The following is a 16,711-nucleotide window of genomic DNA, read 5'->3' as shown; positions in this document are numbered from 1 at the left end:
AACTTTGTAGTTAGTTACATTACTTGTTTTTTTAAATAACAACTTTATAGAGATAAAGCCCACAGGCCGTAAAATTCACCTTTTCAAAGTATACGATTCAGTGATTTTTAGTACAGAAAGAATTGTCCAGCTGTGTTTTTAATTTAATCACAATTTTAAAAATAACAGCTATATTTCTTTATAATCTAGTTCTCTAGAGAGGTAGGGGAATTCATAAGTCCCAAATACATAAAATGTTTTTAGTGTTCTTACATACCTTATTTAATCCTCAAAAAATCCCTCTGAATTTATTTTTAAAAAATTTTTTTAATGTTTATTTTTGAGAGAGAGAGAGAGCGCACGCATGAACGGAAGAGGGGCAGAGAGAGAGAGAGAGAGAGAGAGACACAGAATCCGAAGCAGACTCCAGGCTCTGAGCTGTCAGCACTGAGCCCGATGCGGGGCTTGAACTCAACTGTGAGATCATGACCTGAGCCGAAGTAGCACACTTAACCGACTGAGCCACCCAGGCGCCCCTCTGGATTTATTTTAAATAGAGACCTAGAAGGGTTATGTAATTTATCCAAAATAATTTTATTAGTGGCATAAGTGAGACCGACCTCGTGTTCTGTGGTTTATCGCTTAAATTTTTATCTTAAAGAAAAAAACTGTGTAGAAGAAATAAATAGGACATTTCTCCCACTCTGCAGGAAACTGTACACATTTAATAGGTACAACATATAATTTTGTTTATTTATTTTGAGAGGGAGAGAGCATGGGCAGAGAGATTGAGGGAGAGAGAGAATCCCAAGCAGGCTTCACGCTATCAGTGCAGAGCCTGAAGCAGGGCTCAGTCTCACAAACCATGAGATCATAATCTGAGCCTAAATGAGTTAGATGCTTAACCCCTTGAGCCACCCAGGCACCCCTATAATTTTTACTTTTTATTTAATTTTTCATTTGGATTTTAGAAAGCATGAGAGGAGGAGAGAGAAAGAGAATGAATCTTAAGCAGGCTCCACACTGAGCGTGGAGCCCGACATGGCGCTTGATCCCACAACCCTGGGATCAAGACCTAAGCTGAAATCCAAGAGTCAGTTACTCAACCCACTGAGCCACCCAGGAGCCCCACAAAATATAATTTTAAAATTTTCATTTATATACTCTGTACTTTTTGGGTATAATTTATAAATATGCACATACTATAAATAAATATCCCAGTGAGTTAGCAGTTATATGTATCCATGTAATCACCTAAAATATTTGCTGGTAGTTAGCTTTAGTCATTCCTACCATAACCATTCTTATTTATGGCACCATAGATTAGTTTTGCCTGTACTAGAACTTAATAAAAGTAATTATTTGTATTTACCTTCTTTTGCATAATGTATTTATGGTATGTATTCATGTTGTGTGGTAATAGTTTGTTTCTTATGTATTCATGTTGTATTGTAGTAGTTTGTTCTTTTTTATTACCAAGTAATATTTTGTTGTGTGGATATACTACAATTACGTATTCATTCACAAGTTGAGGGACATCTGGGTGGTTTCAGGATTTTAGTAGTACAAATGAAGCTGCTATGAATGTGTTTACAGAAATCTTATAATCACAAATTTTCATTTTTCTTGAGTAAATAGTCTCTAAGACTACCTCCAATCTCTAGACTATTTACAACTGAATAACCATGAGTAACACTGTTCTTACTTTAGAAACATTTCATGTTACCTTTTAGAGAACTTTACCCAAATTTGACTTCAGAAAACTGAAAATTGAGGGGAACATGGGTGGCTCAGTCAGTTAAGCGTCCGACTCTTGATTTCAGCTCAAGTCATGATATTATGGTTTGTGAGTTAGAGCCCCACCCCAGGCCCGTTCTGACATCATGCAACCTGCTTGGGATTCTCTCTCTCCATTTCTCTCTCTGCCGCTCTCTCATTCTCTCAAAATAAATAAATAAACTAAAAGAAAAAAGAAAAAAAAAAGACTTGTTTAAAAAAAAATTTATCTCGTTATTTATTTATTTTTAAATAAATATCTCTTTAAAGGAAACACTTCAAGTTGAAGAAGATGATAGACCTGAGTTACCATGGTGGAAATGTAAGAAGTGGGCTTTACATATCTTAGCAAGGCTTTTTGAAAGGTAAGTTTCTCTCAGTATATGATGATTTAAGTTTATTTTTTCAGGCACTTGGTTTTATCAAGTGTTGATATATAAAGCAATATAGAGAAACAGTGTGGGGGCACCTGGGTGGCTCAGTCAGTTTAGCATCTGACTCTTGATTTCAGCTCAGTTGGTGGGATCAAGCCCTGCTCACAGTTGATGGGATCTCTATCTCACCGCTCACAGTTGGTGGGATCAAGCCCTGCTTTGGGCTCCATGCTGACAGCAGGGAGCCTGCTTGGGATTCTCTCCCTTTTTCCGCCTACCCCTGCATGCGCACATGCTCTCTCTCCCTCCCTCTCAAACATTAAAAAAAAAAAGAAAGAAAGAAACTGGGTGTTTTAATAATGTTTTTTTAGATATGGAAGCCCTGGCAATGTTTCCAAGGAGTATAATGAATTTGCTGAAGTATTTCTGAAGGCATTTGCAGTTGGTGTCCAGCAGGTAAGTCTAAGAATTTTTCTAAGTTGAAACATGGCATTATTGGGTTAATTGCTGTCTTTTCATAGTTCATTGGTATCCAAAACTGCATGAACTCTGTAGCAGTTGTCATTTTTGGTCTTAGGTGTTTACTATTCTCTTTAACTTTTTGAGAACCTCAACAAACTTCTATTTATGTGAGTTATACCTAGTGGTATTTATCATATTAGAAATTAAAATTTAAGAGTTAATTCATTTAAAAATAATAAACTTCTTATATATTAACACACAATACATGTTTTTTTTTTTTTAATAACTGTTCCCCAAATGAAAAGTTTTTAGCAAAAAGAAATGACATTGTTAAACATTTTTACTAATATTTTTAATGTCTGGCTTAAGAAAAGACAGCTATATACTCATCTACCTATGTAATCAGTCTTTTGTTTTGGTGGACATAACTGTGGCATGGACTCAGAGATAAGTTGGAAAAGGAAAGGCTTTTTTTTTTTTTAAGTTTATGTATTTATTTTTGAGAGAGAGTATGAGCAGGGGAGAGAGAGGGAGAATGAATCCTAAACAGGCTCAGCACTGTCAGTGCAGGGCTTGAACTTAAAAACCGTGAGATCACGACCTGAGCTGAAGTCAGAGTCAGAGTTTAACCAACTGAGCCACCCAGGTACCCTGGAAAGAATGTTTTAATAGACTTTCACATAGTTGTGGAAATTCTTTGATAACCACATCAAAATTTGATAGTGGTAGTTTCTCTCTCTCTCTCTCTCTCTCTCTCTCTCTCTCTCTCTTTTTAAGTAAACTCTACACCCAACCTGGGGCTTGAACTCACGAGTCCAAGATCAAGAGTTACATGTTCTATAGACTGAGCCAGCCAGGTGTCCCAAGTGGTAGTTTCTTAAAGGTTAATTGCAGTATAATGTTTGTAAGAACAAATATTTTATATTCTGTTACATTAACACCTGTTGATATATATTGCACTTTATTTTTTAATATATGAAATTTATTGTCAAATTGGTTTCCATACAACACCGAGTGCTCATCCCAAAAGATGCCCTCTTCAATACCAATCACCCACCCTCCTCTCCCTCCCACCCCTATATTGCACTTTAAATGGATCTTTTATCCATACATGATTTTGTAACATACAGTCATTTGGAAAATTGAGTTAATGAAGATTTTCCAAATGTTAATACATTGCATTATTCATATTAAAAAGCAATTACAGGGACTCCTGGATGGCCCAGTTGCTTAGGCGTCTGACTCTTGATTTTCGCTCAGGTCACGATCTCACGGTTCCTGAGATCGAGCCCCTTGTCAGGCTCTGCACTGACAGCTCAGAGCCTGCTTGGGATTCTCTCTCCCCCTCATTCTGCCCCTCCCCCACTGACACAGTTTCTTTCAAAATAAATAAATAAACATTAAAGAAAAATAAAAAATCACATTAACTAATGTCACCACTGATGTTATTAGAAATATCTTTAAATATTGGAAAGCTGATTAAGTAGATCTAAGTGTTTAGGTTTAAGATTTTGAGAATTCTAATTTTTGTTTGAAAGCCTAGATTTTAGCACCAGGAATGTATTTTTGGTTATTTTCCTTGAAGGGAAAAGGCACTTTTTGTTTATTTTTGAGGAAAGATACACAAGTCTAAATAACCACAATTTGTCAGGTTTTCTTTCAAGTATATGGTGGTGTTTGATGGGAAAAGCTATTACTTATTTCATGTTTTCTTCCAACCCCTGTACTTTGGTATGTAGCAAAAGTGCTACACATATACTCCTCATTTAATAATATTTATATTTCTGATTCATTAAGAGTGTTCTTAAGGAGAGGTTGTTCTGCATTTAATATGGCTATAAAGAGTATGACAGCTGCTTGTACACTTTGGTGCCTGCCACTGCTTTATTCGTGTTAGGCACCAGAAGTTTTGCCACCATTGCTTTTGTACCATCGATGTAGATGTCACACAGTAAAAAGGACAAATGAAGTCTTAGCATTGTTATGAAAATAGTTTTGACCTCATAGACCTGTGAGAGGTCTGTGGGCCAAATCTTGACAATATCAATTAGAATTAGAACTCATGGCAGACATGGTTTGGGCAAGGTTTTTCAGGGAGGTAACTAATAATATTGGGCTGTCACAAGATTGTGATGTGTTCAGTAAGTAACCTATGATTTTCTCTTACTATACTTAATTGGAAACTAGTCCTTTGAAATAGTATTATTTTAGTTTGTTTATAGGAATACCTTGGGATTAAATATGGTTCTCTAACACATAATTTTAAAAATTCTTTTTAAAATATGGTTATTTTATAATGATGATTTGGGTATTAAGATATGTGTGTCAGGTGTTTTGGCTGGCTTAGAAGCGGTTAAAATTTCTATTTAACTTTCGGTTTTTGCTCAAAAATTTTTTTCAAAGGTTTTATTAAAGGTATTATATCAGTACAAGGAGAAGCAATATATGGCTCCTCGAGTTTTACAGCAGACATTAAATTATATTAATCAAGGAGTTTCACATGCCCTCACCTGGAAGAATCTGAAGCCTCATATACAAGTAATAATTTTCTATCTAAAATGTTTTTCTGGAAAATATAATGGAAATAACATTAATTATCATAAATGTTGAAAAATGCATATTTTGTTGACTTATGTTAGTCTAGTTCTTTTAATTGTTTTGAGAGTATAGTAGGAATGAGACCATACCTTGACATAAACTTTTAAAAGGTACTTTTTTAATATTCAGAATTTTTTTAAATTTTCATTTAAAACTATTATCTTAAAGCTTGCCTTTAAATTCTTTTTTTTTTTTTAACTTGCCTTTAAATGCTTTTGGTTGGCTTAAGATTATAACATTTTAATTATATAATTTGGAGTAAGCAAAGGACTGCTTCACCAGATTAGTTTTGGGGATAATTAGCTTATATTACTATTTCTATGAGTAATGTATTTGCTTTATTACAACTACAGGATTTGATGGACTAAAATTTCATATTGTATTTTTCTCAGAATATTAATTGCTACCTATATACACATAAGTCTTATTTTACAATTACTTGTTTCACAAAGGGTAATAGTTGATCTGAGAATCATTACTAAAGTTTGATATTAAGCTTAAAATACATATTATAGGGTTGGTTTTGCTTTAGCACTTAAACAAAATTCGGGGTTTAAATTTGAAGACTGACTTAAGGTTACTTTTCTTAACTTTTAAATCGCAGGGCATTATCCAAGATGTTATTTTTCCCTTGATGTGCTATACAGATGCTGATGAGGAACTTTGGCAAGAAGATCCTTATGAATATATACGCATGAAGTTTGGTAAATTTTCACTTTCTTTGAAATAAAATGTCAGTAACTAAGTTTGTATAATAAACCTAGGGGAGTTTTAAGGCCTCATCTTTGGTATGGTACTGAAAAATCTTTATAGACCCCCACTTTTTGGGGTCTTTTCCTTAGTTATGGCATGATTGTCTTTATTTATTTATTTATTTGTTTGTTTATTTATTTATTTTAACCTTTATTTTATGAGAGACCGAGCATGAGCTGGGAAGGGGACAGAGAGAGAGGGGAAGTCACAGCTTCTGAAGCAGGCTCCAGGCTCCGAGCTGTCAGCACAGAGCCCGAAGCAGGGCTTGAACCCATGAACCATGAGATCATGACCTGAGCTGAAGTTGGCCACCCACCCAACCAACTGAGCCACCCAGGCGTGCCCCCCCCCCTTTTTTTTTATGTTTGTTTATTTTTGAGAGAGAGGAAAGAGACAGCATGAGCAGGGAAGGGACAGAGAGAGAGGGAGACAGAATCCAAAGCAGGCTCCAGGCTCTGCGCTGTCAGCACAGAGCCCGATGCCGGGCTCAAATTCACAAACTGTGAGAACTGAGATCATGACCTGAAGCAAAGTCAGACAACTAACCACTTGAGCCACCCAGGCACCCCAATGATCTGCATTTTTAACAGACACAAATATAGTAGTGTTACTGAGTTACAGTTTGTGGATGTGTTTCTGGCATATGCCAGAATTGTTGCAAATTCAAGATTACACCTTAATACTAAGTGCCTAAACTATACTTTTGGATCTCATGTCAGTCATCATATGTGTGGGAATTGAGAAGATGCATATTGGAAGCTGTATCACATGGAGTCTCTGCATGGAACTAAGGAATTGTAATTTGGCTCACGTTGAGTATTAGTTCTTCTTCCTACCAAAATCTTTTGTATTTGCAGATTATTCTTTTGTGACCATATTGTGGAAATTCTCACATTTGTAGTGTTTTGTATTAAAGAAAATAATCACTAGGAGAAATTGATGGATTAACATTTTAATTTGTACAGAAAAGACATGAAATTAAGCTGTTGCAAAATTATGTAGGAATCTGGGTTCATTTTCATACCTTGCATGTAGATTTAGACAACTTTTTTATTTACTTATATCACAGAATCTTATTTTTATTGATTTTCAACCATTTAAGAATGTGAAAAACAATTCTTATCTTATGGGCAGTAGAAAGACAGTTGATGGCCTGGATTTGGTCCAGGGCCATAGTTTGCCACCCTCATGTTGGAGATAAAGGAGATACAAAATGAGAGCGATTTGAAAGGCAGTGCTTATTTCTGCAAAGGTACTGTTGTAGCAAACTTCAGGGGACTTAAAAGTTAGCATTTAGAATAAACTTATCAGAATACCCATCTGACACCTTTTAAGGTCTGTTTTTTACAGAGCATCATTTGTAAATTTTGTGAAAATGTTTGTTGAAGAAACTGAAATTACTGGGTTTCGTATTAATTTTAAATTTATTCTTTAGATGTGTTTGAAGACTTCATTTCTCCTACTACCGCTGCCCAAACACTTTTGTTCACAGCTTGTAGCAAGAGGAAAGAGGTAGGTTGTTTAGGTAACTTTTGCTTTAATATTTAAAATTTGTTCAGGTGTATGCTCAGCTTTTAATGTTAGCCATGTAAGTCACTTTGTCTTTTTGTTTTTGTTAAGGATTGTTTGGAAATCACTTAAGTATTACTTTTCTTTTTTAATCTAGGTACTGCAAAAGACAATGGGATTTTGCTATCAGATTCTTACAGAACCGAATGCTGATCCTCGAAAAAAAGATGGAGCCCTGCATATGATTGGATCTTTAGCTGAAATACTTCTCAAGGTATTTCTTTTGTGTGCAAGTGATTTAGTAACAGTTTTATTAAGATACAATTCACATACCATAATGTCCACCCATTAGAGTGTATAATTCAGTGGGTTTTATTCACAGAGTTGTATAACCATCATCCACAAAAGTGTTAGCAGTCACATTCCATTTTTTTCCAGAGCTTTCAGCCCTAGGCTACCCCTAATCTACTTTTTGTCTTCTGTACAGGTTTACCCATTTTGGACATTTCATGTAAAGGGAATGTGCTCAATTAGGAGTAGGGCTTTTTCAGTTAGCACAATATTTTCAAAGTTCATATTGTGGCCTGTGTCAGTACTTCATTCCTTTTTGTTGCCAAATAATGTTCCATTGTATTGATATACCACATTGTATTTATCCATTCATCAATGGATGTCCATCAATGGATGGACATTTGTATTGTTTCCATTTGAAGCTGTGATCATTTATATACACGTTTTTGTGTGCATGTAATATTTTTACTTCTCTTGGGTAATACATACCTAGGATTCAAATTGCTGTCATATTTTGAGAAAGTGCCAGACTGTTTTCTGAAGTGGTGTATCATTTTATATTTTTATCGGCCATGTATGAGGGTTCCAGTTTCTATGTCCTCACTGATTCTTAGCAATCTTTTTTATTATAGCCATCCTAGTTGGTGTCAAATATTTCATTGTGGTTTTGATTTCCATTTCCCTGATGACTAACAACATTGAGAATCTTTTTTGATGTACTTATTGGCCATTGTTTATCTTCTTTGGAGATATTTTCAAATTCTTCACCTACTTTTAACTGGATTGTCTTTTCATTGTTGAATTATTAAGAGTTCTTTGTATATTCTAAATACTAGATGGTTTTTGTAATGATTTGCAGGTATTTCTGCCATTTTGTGGGTTATCACTTTACTTGATGCCCTTTGAAGTACAAGTTTTAATATGATTTTGAAATTATGTCCAGTTAATATTTTCTTTTGTTGCTTATGCTGAAGATACTTCTTTTTGTAGGAGTTATTTTCATATTGCAAGGTAATTGTAAAATAGTGGGGTTTTTCTCTTTGAAAAATTTATCTTTTAAGGAAATTTATAAACATGAATGTATCCATTTGCAAGTTAGGAACATCATGCTTTTTGTGACATAAATTTTCTAGTAAGTAATGACCCTGGGTTAGATTTATGTTTAAGAACCTCAGCTTAATTGTACACATTGTGTCTGGCTTCATAAATTTGAAATTTGTTTTTGGTTAAAAGCTAATAAATGATAACAAAGTTCAAGTAAATATTTAGTCACAGAATCATCCAACTCCCAGGAACCTTGTTCCATGTCACCATTTGTAGGTATATTTTGTGTATTTTTCAGCTTTTCTATATCTGTCTATCCATCCTTCTGTTAGTTTATAAATTAAAGACAATGGTTATTTGTTGTATGGAAGGCTGGGAATCTTGAGTGAGTGATCTTGGCAAGTTCAGATTTTTCTGTCTTTTTATTTTTAGGTAATTTTACACTCACTGAAAAATTGCAAAAATAGTTCTCATTACTTTTCCCCTAATGTTACCTACCATCTTAGATAGCCATCCACAATTCTCACAACCAGGAAATTAATGTTGCTGGGATACTATTCACTAATCTTACAGACCCCTTTCATGTTTTGCAAGAATTCCCTTTAATGTCCTTTTTTCTGGTCCATGACCAGTCCAGGATCCCACATTGCATTTAGTTCCCATGTCTTAGTCTTCAGTTCTTGAAGTTTATTAGTTTTTAATGTTGATGTAGTATGCAATTCCAGGAACTCTTAAAAGCTTGTTACCACTTAGAAAAGACCCTACTTTAAGACTAATGAGAGTCTTTTTAGATATCCAGATTACCTTGAAAGCAAGGTCTTTTCTCAGTGTATGTTGTATTCCTTTAGAGCTTTTCCAGAGAGGTTTTTTTCATTGTGATAGTTATTATAAGGTAAGGAATAAAATTAACCACACTTCCATCCTTCAAACATAATTACTGTTAAGATTTGGTGTAATTGTTTTCTAAGTAAATGAGGTAAAAAGATGAAAGAAAAGGTATTCTGTGTTTTTTGATGGTTACGTTTGAGAATGAGAAAATTAGATATTGATACTGAGGTACAAGGAATCAGAATAAATGTATGGTTTGACATCAGTAGTGATTTTTAACATTAGTGTATTTATTTGGTATTTAAGATGATTACATTTGGAATTCTTTCAAAAATAATTGTTGTTTATATTGACAGAAAAAGATCTACAAAGATCAGATGGAATACATGTTGCAGAATCACGTATTCCCTCTCTTCAGCAGTGAACTAGGCTATATGAGAGCGAGGGTATGTGTTAAAGCTGTATTAATTTATACATTTTTGTCTTGTAATGAATAACTGCTTATGTGGACTTTTATGTGGAAACTTTTTAATGCTCACCTTAAAAGCCATATTTCATGTTAGACTTCTGTTTCATGTAAGTATTTAAATGGCTGATATAATGTGTGCATAGTTTTCATCTGTGTCTGATAGCAGTGTCTGCCTGTGTTTTGCATTCAGATCTTGCTATCCACACAAACATCATGCAGCCAAAGAGTAAGTTGGGATCATAGTACTGGTCTAGTGTTGTCTCTTTGGACATCTCTACCACTGGCCAGCCTCCAGATTCCCACACAAAAAACTTTGGGAATAGAGGTACTGTAGCTTGTGGCAATTTAATATAGGATATCTATAGTAACTCATTGCATTTTTTTAAAAAGGCTTGCTGGGTCCTTCACTACTTTTGTGAAGTGAAGTTCAAAAGTGACCAGAATCTGCAAACGGCCTTAGAGCTGACTCGAAGATGTCTGATAGATGATAGGGAAATGCCTGTGAAAGTGGAAGCTGCCATTGCACTTCAAGTGTTGATCAGCAATCAAGAAAAGGGTAAAGGATTTTATCTCAAAAATAGTACAGTGTTTTGTTTTGTTTTTTTTTTTTTTTAATTTTTTTCTTTTCAACGTTTATTTATTTTTGGGACAGAGAGAGACAGAGCATGAACGGGGGAGGGGCAGAGAGAGAGGGAGACACAGAATCGGAAACGGGCTCCAGGTTCTGAGCCATCAGCCCAGAGCCTGACGCGGGGCTCGAACTCACGGACCGCGAGATCGTGACCTGGCTGAAGTCGGACGCTTAACCGACTGCGCCACCCAGGCGCCCCAGTACAGTGTTTTTATACATAATTGTACAAGGTATCTTAGGAACTTGATACCTTGGGAAGGTGCCTATGTTTATTCTTTGATATATATAAGGTTTTAAGGAGTTTTGTTTCCAATTTTTTTTCTCACAGCTAAAGAATATATCACGCCATTTATCAGACCTGTAATGCAGGCTCTTCTTCATATTATAAGAGAAACAGAAAATGATGATCTTACCAATGTAATTCAGAAAATGATCTGCGAGTATAGTGAAGAAGTTACTCCTATTGCAGTAGAAATGACACAGCATTTGGTATGTTTTTTTTGAACCAATCACTTATTCATTACTTACAACAAATATTTTCAGAGTGTACTGTGTATCAGGTAGTGTTCTAAGCCTCTGACATATATTTAGGCTCATTTAGTACTTTCACAGTCCTATGTGAAGAATATTCCTTTTTTTTTTTTTTTTAAGTTTATTGTGAGAAAGAGACTGCAAGCAGGGTAGGGACAGAGAGAGAAGGAGAGAGAATCCCAAGCAGGCTCTGTGGTGTCAGTGCAGAACCCGATGTGGGGCTTGAACCCATGAACCATGAGATCATGACCTGAGCTGAGATCAAGAATCTGTTCTTAACCAACTGATCCACCCAGGCGCCCCAGGAATATTCCTAACTGAGAGAAAGTGTGAACTATGAAAAGGTTAAGTAACTTGCCAAAGCTAGAACGGTGGATCTGGGATTCACCCTTCAAGTGTACACCTCCACAACACACTGGGGTGGGGGGCGGGGGGGGGTGTTTTTCTTTTTTTTTTTTCCAAGTCTATTTATTTTGAGAGAGAGATAGCATGAGTTAGAGAGAGGGAGAGAGAGAATCTCCAGCAGGCTCTGCACTGGCAGTGCAGTACTTGAATACCATGGAGCTTGAACCCACAGAGCTGTGAGATCATGACCTGAGCCAAAACCAAGAGTTGGACACTCAACTAATTGAACCACCCAGGCACACCCCTCCCCCCTTTTAAAAATATTTTGGAGATTGAGAGTGTGAGTGGGGGAGAGGGGCAGAGGGAGAGAGACAATGCCAAGCAGGCTACACGTTGAGGGTGGACTCAATCCCACGACCCTGGACTCATGACCTCAGCCAAAAAGAAATCAAGAGTCAGACACTCGGGGTGCCTGGGTGGTTCAGTTGATTAGGTGTCCAACTCTTGATTTCAGCTCAGGTCATAATCTCATGGTTCGTGGGTTCAAGCCCCAGGTCAGGCTCTGTGCTGACAACATGGAGCCTGCCTGGGATTCTATCTCCCTCTCTCTCTGCCCCTCCCACGCACATGTGCATGGTGCACGCGTGCTCTCTCTCTCTCTCTCTCTTTCAAAAGTAAATAAACATTAATAAAAAGAAAAGTCAGACATTCAACAGACTGTGTCCCCTAGGCACCCTGTGCATTATTAGCTATGACTCCACCCTTTACTTCTCAGAAGTTTCTTTGAAAATGATTGAATTTTATAACAAAAAACCTTGATTAATATACCTGTATCTGGGCATTGTTGAATGTTAGCCAGTAAAATTAATAAAAATACTCATAATATTAAGCACTTTCTATGCCTTGCCTCTTTTAATCCTCACAGTTCTCTATCATAAATTTCTCAAATGAGATGTTAGGTCAAGTAACTTTAAGATCACCTACTCAATGGCAGAGCCATTTGTTTGATTGTAGAGCCAGGCTCTTAATTATTATTAACCAGTTTGGTGATATTGATTGGTTTTTCTGTCCCAGTGAGAACATTTTAAAAATGAAGTTTTAGACCAAAATGTGTTTATACTGCTTTAATGGTAAGCCTAAGTTATATTCTTTTGAACCTAGGCAATGACATTTAATCAGGTAATCCAGACTGGGCCAGATGAAGAAGGAAGTGATGACAAAGCAGTTACTGCTATGGGAATCCTGAATACCATTGACACGCTTCTTAGTGTAGTTGAAGATCATAAAGAGGTAAGAAAATGATCCAGTGTTACAAGGTTTTGATTCAGGTTTTAGGGAATTTAGAGCCATTCTTCAACTGTACTACTGCTTTTGTTTCTTAATTATGATATACTACACATAACATAAAATTTACCATCTTAGCCATTTTTAAGTAAATAGTTCATTGGTTTTAAGCACATATTGTTGTGCTACCATTACCATCATCTTTCAAGTTTTCTTCTTATACAGTTGTCTTTTGGAAAGAGAATTGTAATCATGAATTTTTTTGTAATGAAATAATTTGGGGCACTTGAGTGGCTCAGTCAGTTAAGCGTCCCAACTCCTGACTCCTGACTCTTGACTCTTTGTCCCTGCCCAGCTCACATGCGTACTCTCTCAAATTAAATAAACTTCATATATTTTTAAAGTTTATTTATTCATTTTTGAGAGAGCAAGTGGGGGAGGTAGAGAGAAGATCCCAAAAAGGCTCCGCACTGTCAGTGCAGAGCCCAATGTGGGCATCAAACCCATGAACTGTGAGATGATGACCTGAACTGAAATCAAGAGTCGAATATTTAACTGACTGAGCCACCCAGGCATGCCCCTCAAATTAAATAAACATTAAAAAAAAATAAAAATGAAATAATTTAAAACATAAAGGATAAAGAACAGAAAAAAACAAAACCAATAATACCCTTTAACCACCACCTAAGTATATTAGATTTTAAAATTTCGTAGGATATCCTTTAAACTTTATTTCTTTTTTTTTTTTTTTTTCAACGTTTATTTATTTTTGGGACAGAGAGAGACAGAGCATGAACGGGGAAGGGGCAGAGCGAGAGGGAGACACAGAATCGGAAACAGGCTCCAGGCTCTGAGCCATCAGCCCAGAGCCTGACGTGGGGCTCGAACTCACGGACCGCGAGATCGTGACCTGGCTGAAGTCGGACGCTTAACCGACTGCGCCACCCAGGCGCCCCTAAACTTTATTTCTAATAAGAAAGGCAATTTCAGATAGATGTAATCGAGGCCCTTGGGGTACCACTTCGCAATCTTATTTCCCTACTTCTTTCCCTTGGAAATAACCAGTGTCCTGAATTTGGTGTTTAGAATTCCAGTGCAGATATTTATATGCATAAATCATGTTTTTAGGTTATCTGTGAATTGCCTTTTGCAATATGAAATTTTTTGTAAGCTATTTATGTTCTATATTATAATTGGAAATAGGTAGAAGCCATGAGGAATTCTGTAGCTGCCTTATGGTTAACAAATCAGTTTTCACTATATATTTGAAGAGTTGAAAATGTTGTAAGTATATGTATTTGAAATGGGTGTCCTGGTTCTATACCCAATTAGTAAATTTTATTGTCTCGTCTCCCCACTTTTTAAACATTCTGATGCCTTCCAGGGATTTGGGATCTGATTGAGGACCATAATGACAATTAAAGAGCAATTTGTATTTTCAGTCTTTCTTAAATGGCTTGGGGCATGGTTCACTATATCTACTGTAATTACATAAATAGAGGTGACTTAAGCATTGGAGTGGTAGAAATAATGCCTTCTTTCAAATAATTTTGCTGTAAGCCACTGACAGTGATGTCTGGACTGCGATAATCTATATATAAACACAAAAAGGTCTGTAATCTATTTGCAAAATGATGTGGCTCCTTTATTTTCATAATTATTTACATTTTCCTAGGATATTATGTTTTCTTTTTTAGGTAAACTACACATTATTGCTCTTGTTTGTTTCATCATAATGGTATTTCATTAAATTTAAATTCCTTATTGACCCACAATTTTATGAGTCACTTCAAAGCAAAGATTTAAAATGATTTCTTAAAATACTATATATTTCAATAAGCAGTGAATTACATTTATGTTATTTAATAATTTATTCAGTGGTGTGGGACAGTTACATACAATTTGTTTTCTCCTCTTTCAGATAACCCAGCAGCTTGAGGGCATCTGCTTACAGGTCATTGGAACTGTTTTACAACAGCATGTCTTAGGTATATACCTCTGTGTTTAAAATTTGCTGCTTTTTTACATCAGCAAGCGTTGTCCTAATGACTCCATACTCTCTTTTAGAATTCTATGAGGAGATCTTCTCTTTAGCACATAGTTTGACTTGTCAACAAGTATCTCCACAAATGTGGCAGCTACTACCTTTGGTATTTGAGGTTTTTCAGCAAGATGGGTTTGATTACTTTACAGGTAAGTCAAGTCAGTAACTCGGTAGAAATACAGAGGATTTCCCCCAATTTGATTCATTTTTAGTATATAACTTAAACATATGCTTTTGAGTATTATAAGTGCTCCATTGTTTAGATGTTATCACTAGCAGTTAATGCTCAAGGACAATAACATTGATACCCATTTTATATTTGATTTAGTTATCCTTTTAGGTTTGTTTTCTTTAACACATATTCTCACCTTCCTGCCCCGTATTAGTCTTTTTTGTATAATAATCATCTTTGTATAATACAGACCAACTATAAGGGACCAGACAGTCTCATATTTGCTTTCTTTTTCTAAGGAGATTTTTTCAGAAACAAAGCATTTATATTAGTAAAGATATTTAAATTTTATTAATTTTTTGGTTTAATTCATTTTTAATGTTTTCATGCTTTTTATTAATACAGATATGATGCCTCTGCTTCATAATTACGTAACAGTTGATACAGACACACTTCTTTCGGATACCAAGTATCTTGAAATGATATATAGTATGTGTAAAAAGGTAGGTCATTTTTAGTAAATGTAAGGATATATTTCATTAGGCTGGTACTACAAAAAGTATGCAATTGTGAAGAATGAAGATACATGATACATTATGACAAATATATGGGTCTGACAGAATAAGGGCTTTAAAAGCTATAAACTACAAAAGACTGGGTTCTAGATGCCACAGTAATGGCTTTGACAAGTGTTTGTCTTCTGTCTGCCCTGACATTTAATTGGAGTTACAAATTTTTTTGAATTTTAGAGTGCCTGGAACTTACTTACCTTAGCCTGGTTCTTTGCTAGGCTTTGATTCAAAAGAAGGAAAGAATCAACTGATTTGAGAGGTACTTGTGAAAGGATCAGGAATAGTTAGAAGTGTTTATTACACAGAAAATTCTTGGAGGTTACAGGTTTATGGAGACTATACGGAAGTTGTTTAGTAAATAGCAAGATTGTAAAAGCCAAGGATTTTTTTTTTTTAATGTTTGTTTATTTTTGAGAGAGAGAGAGAGAGAGAGAGAGAGAGAGAGAGAGACAGTGTGAGCAGGGGAAGGGCAGAGAGAGAGGGAGACACAGAATCCAAAGCAAAAGTCAAGGATTTATTTAAAATGAAAGTCAAATAGTACTGTGCCATTTCTTGGAAAATCACAAGTAAGTGTATGGTGAATGTAACTTTTTTTTTATGTTTATTGATTTTTGAGAGAGAGAGAGCATGAGTTTGGGAGGAGCAGAGAGAGAGAAAGAGAGAATCCCAAGCATAGAACCCGATTCAGGGCTTGAACCCACAAACGGTGAGATCACGGCCTGAGCCAAAATCAGAAGTTGGACATTTAATGGACTGAGCCACCCAGGCACCCCAGTTAGTTTTATATAATGTTTTTCTTAAACAGAAGGTAGGGAATAAAATCTTTGAATTGGGGTCCTTCGTTATCAGTCAATATAATTGAGTAGCATTTGCAGTTCTATCAGTGTTGAGAGGCAGCAGGGTGTTTAATACCACGCATTTAAAAAAAATGATTTTAGGGGCGCCTGGGTGGCGCAGTCGGTTAAGCGTCCGACTTCAGCCAGGTCACGATCTTGCGGTCCGAGTTCGAGCCCCATGTCAGGCTCTGGGCTGATGGCTCGGAGCCTGGA

The 16,711-nt window shown here is 35.9% G+C and overlaps 1 protein-coding gene and 1 non-coding gene across 2 annotated transcripts in view; both read left to right on the top strand.

Annotated features, from left to right (window-relative positions):
- IPO7 (importin 7) overlaps window positions 1-16,711 on the top strand; it is a 46,677-nt gene that overhangs the window by 23,041 nt on the left and 6,925 nt on the right. The window contains exons 7-19 of the mRNA XM_025928086.2: window positions 2,026-2,120; window positions 2,501-2,585; window positions 4,995-5,129; window positions 5,794-5,893; window positions 7,378-7,454; window positions 7,609-7,725; window positions 9,971-10,060; window positions 10,474-10,639; window positions 11,043-11,203; window positions 12,752-12,880; window positions 14,796-14,862; window positions 14,942-15,067; window positions 15,496-15,593. Of these exons, the coding sequence (XP_025783871.1) occupies window positions 2,026-2,120; window positions 2,501-2,585; window positions 4,995-5,129; window positions 5,794-5,893; window positions 7,378-7,454; window positions 7,609-7,725; window positions 9,971-10,060; window positions 10,474-10,639; window positions 11,043-11,203; window positions 12,752-12,880; window positions 14,796-14,862; window positions 14,942-15,067; window positions 15,496-15,593 (1,446 nt within the window). The remainder of the gene's footprint in view (window positions 1-2,025; window positions 2,121-2,500; window positions 2,586-4,994; window positions 5,130-5,793; window positions 5,894-7,377; window positions 7,455-7,608; window positions 7,726-9,970; window positions 10,061-10,473; window positions 10,640-11,042; window positions 11,204-12,751; window positions 12,881-14,795; window positions 14,863-14,941; window positions 15,068-15,495; window positions 15,594-16,711) is intronic.
- Window positions 10,209-10,392, top strand: LOC112866216 (small nucleolar RNA SNORA23). The gene has a single exon (XR_003224072.1). It is a non-coding gene; the product is annotated as a small nucleolar RNA SNORA23 (small nucleolar RNA).

Source organism: Puma concolor, chromosome D1 (genome assembly GCF_028749965.1).
Source record: "Puma concolor isolate L17-30 chromosome D1, mPumCon1.1.hap2, whole genome shotgun sequence".
Lineage (NCBI taxonomy): Eukaryota > Metazoa > Chordata > Mammalia > Carnivora > Felidae > Puma > Puma concolor.
Note: the sequence above shows the minus strand (reverse complement) of the source record. Positions and strands in the feature narration are given on the sequence as shown.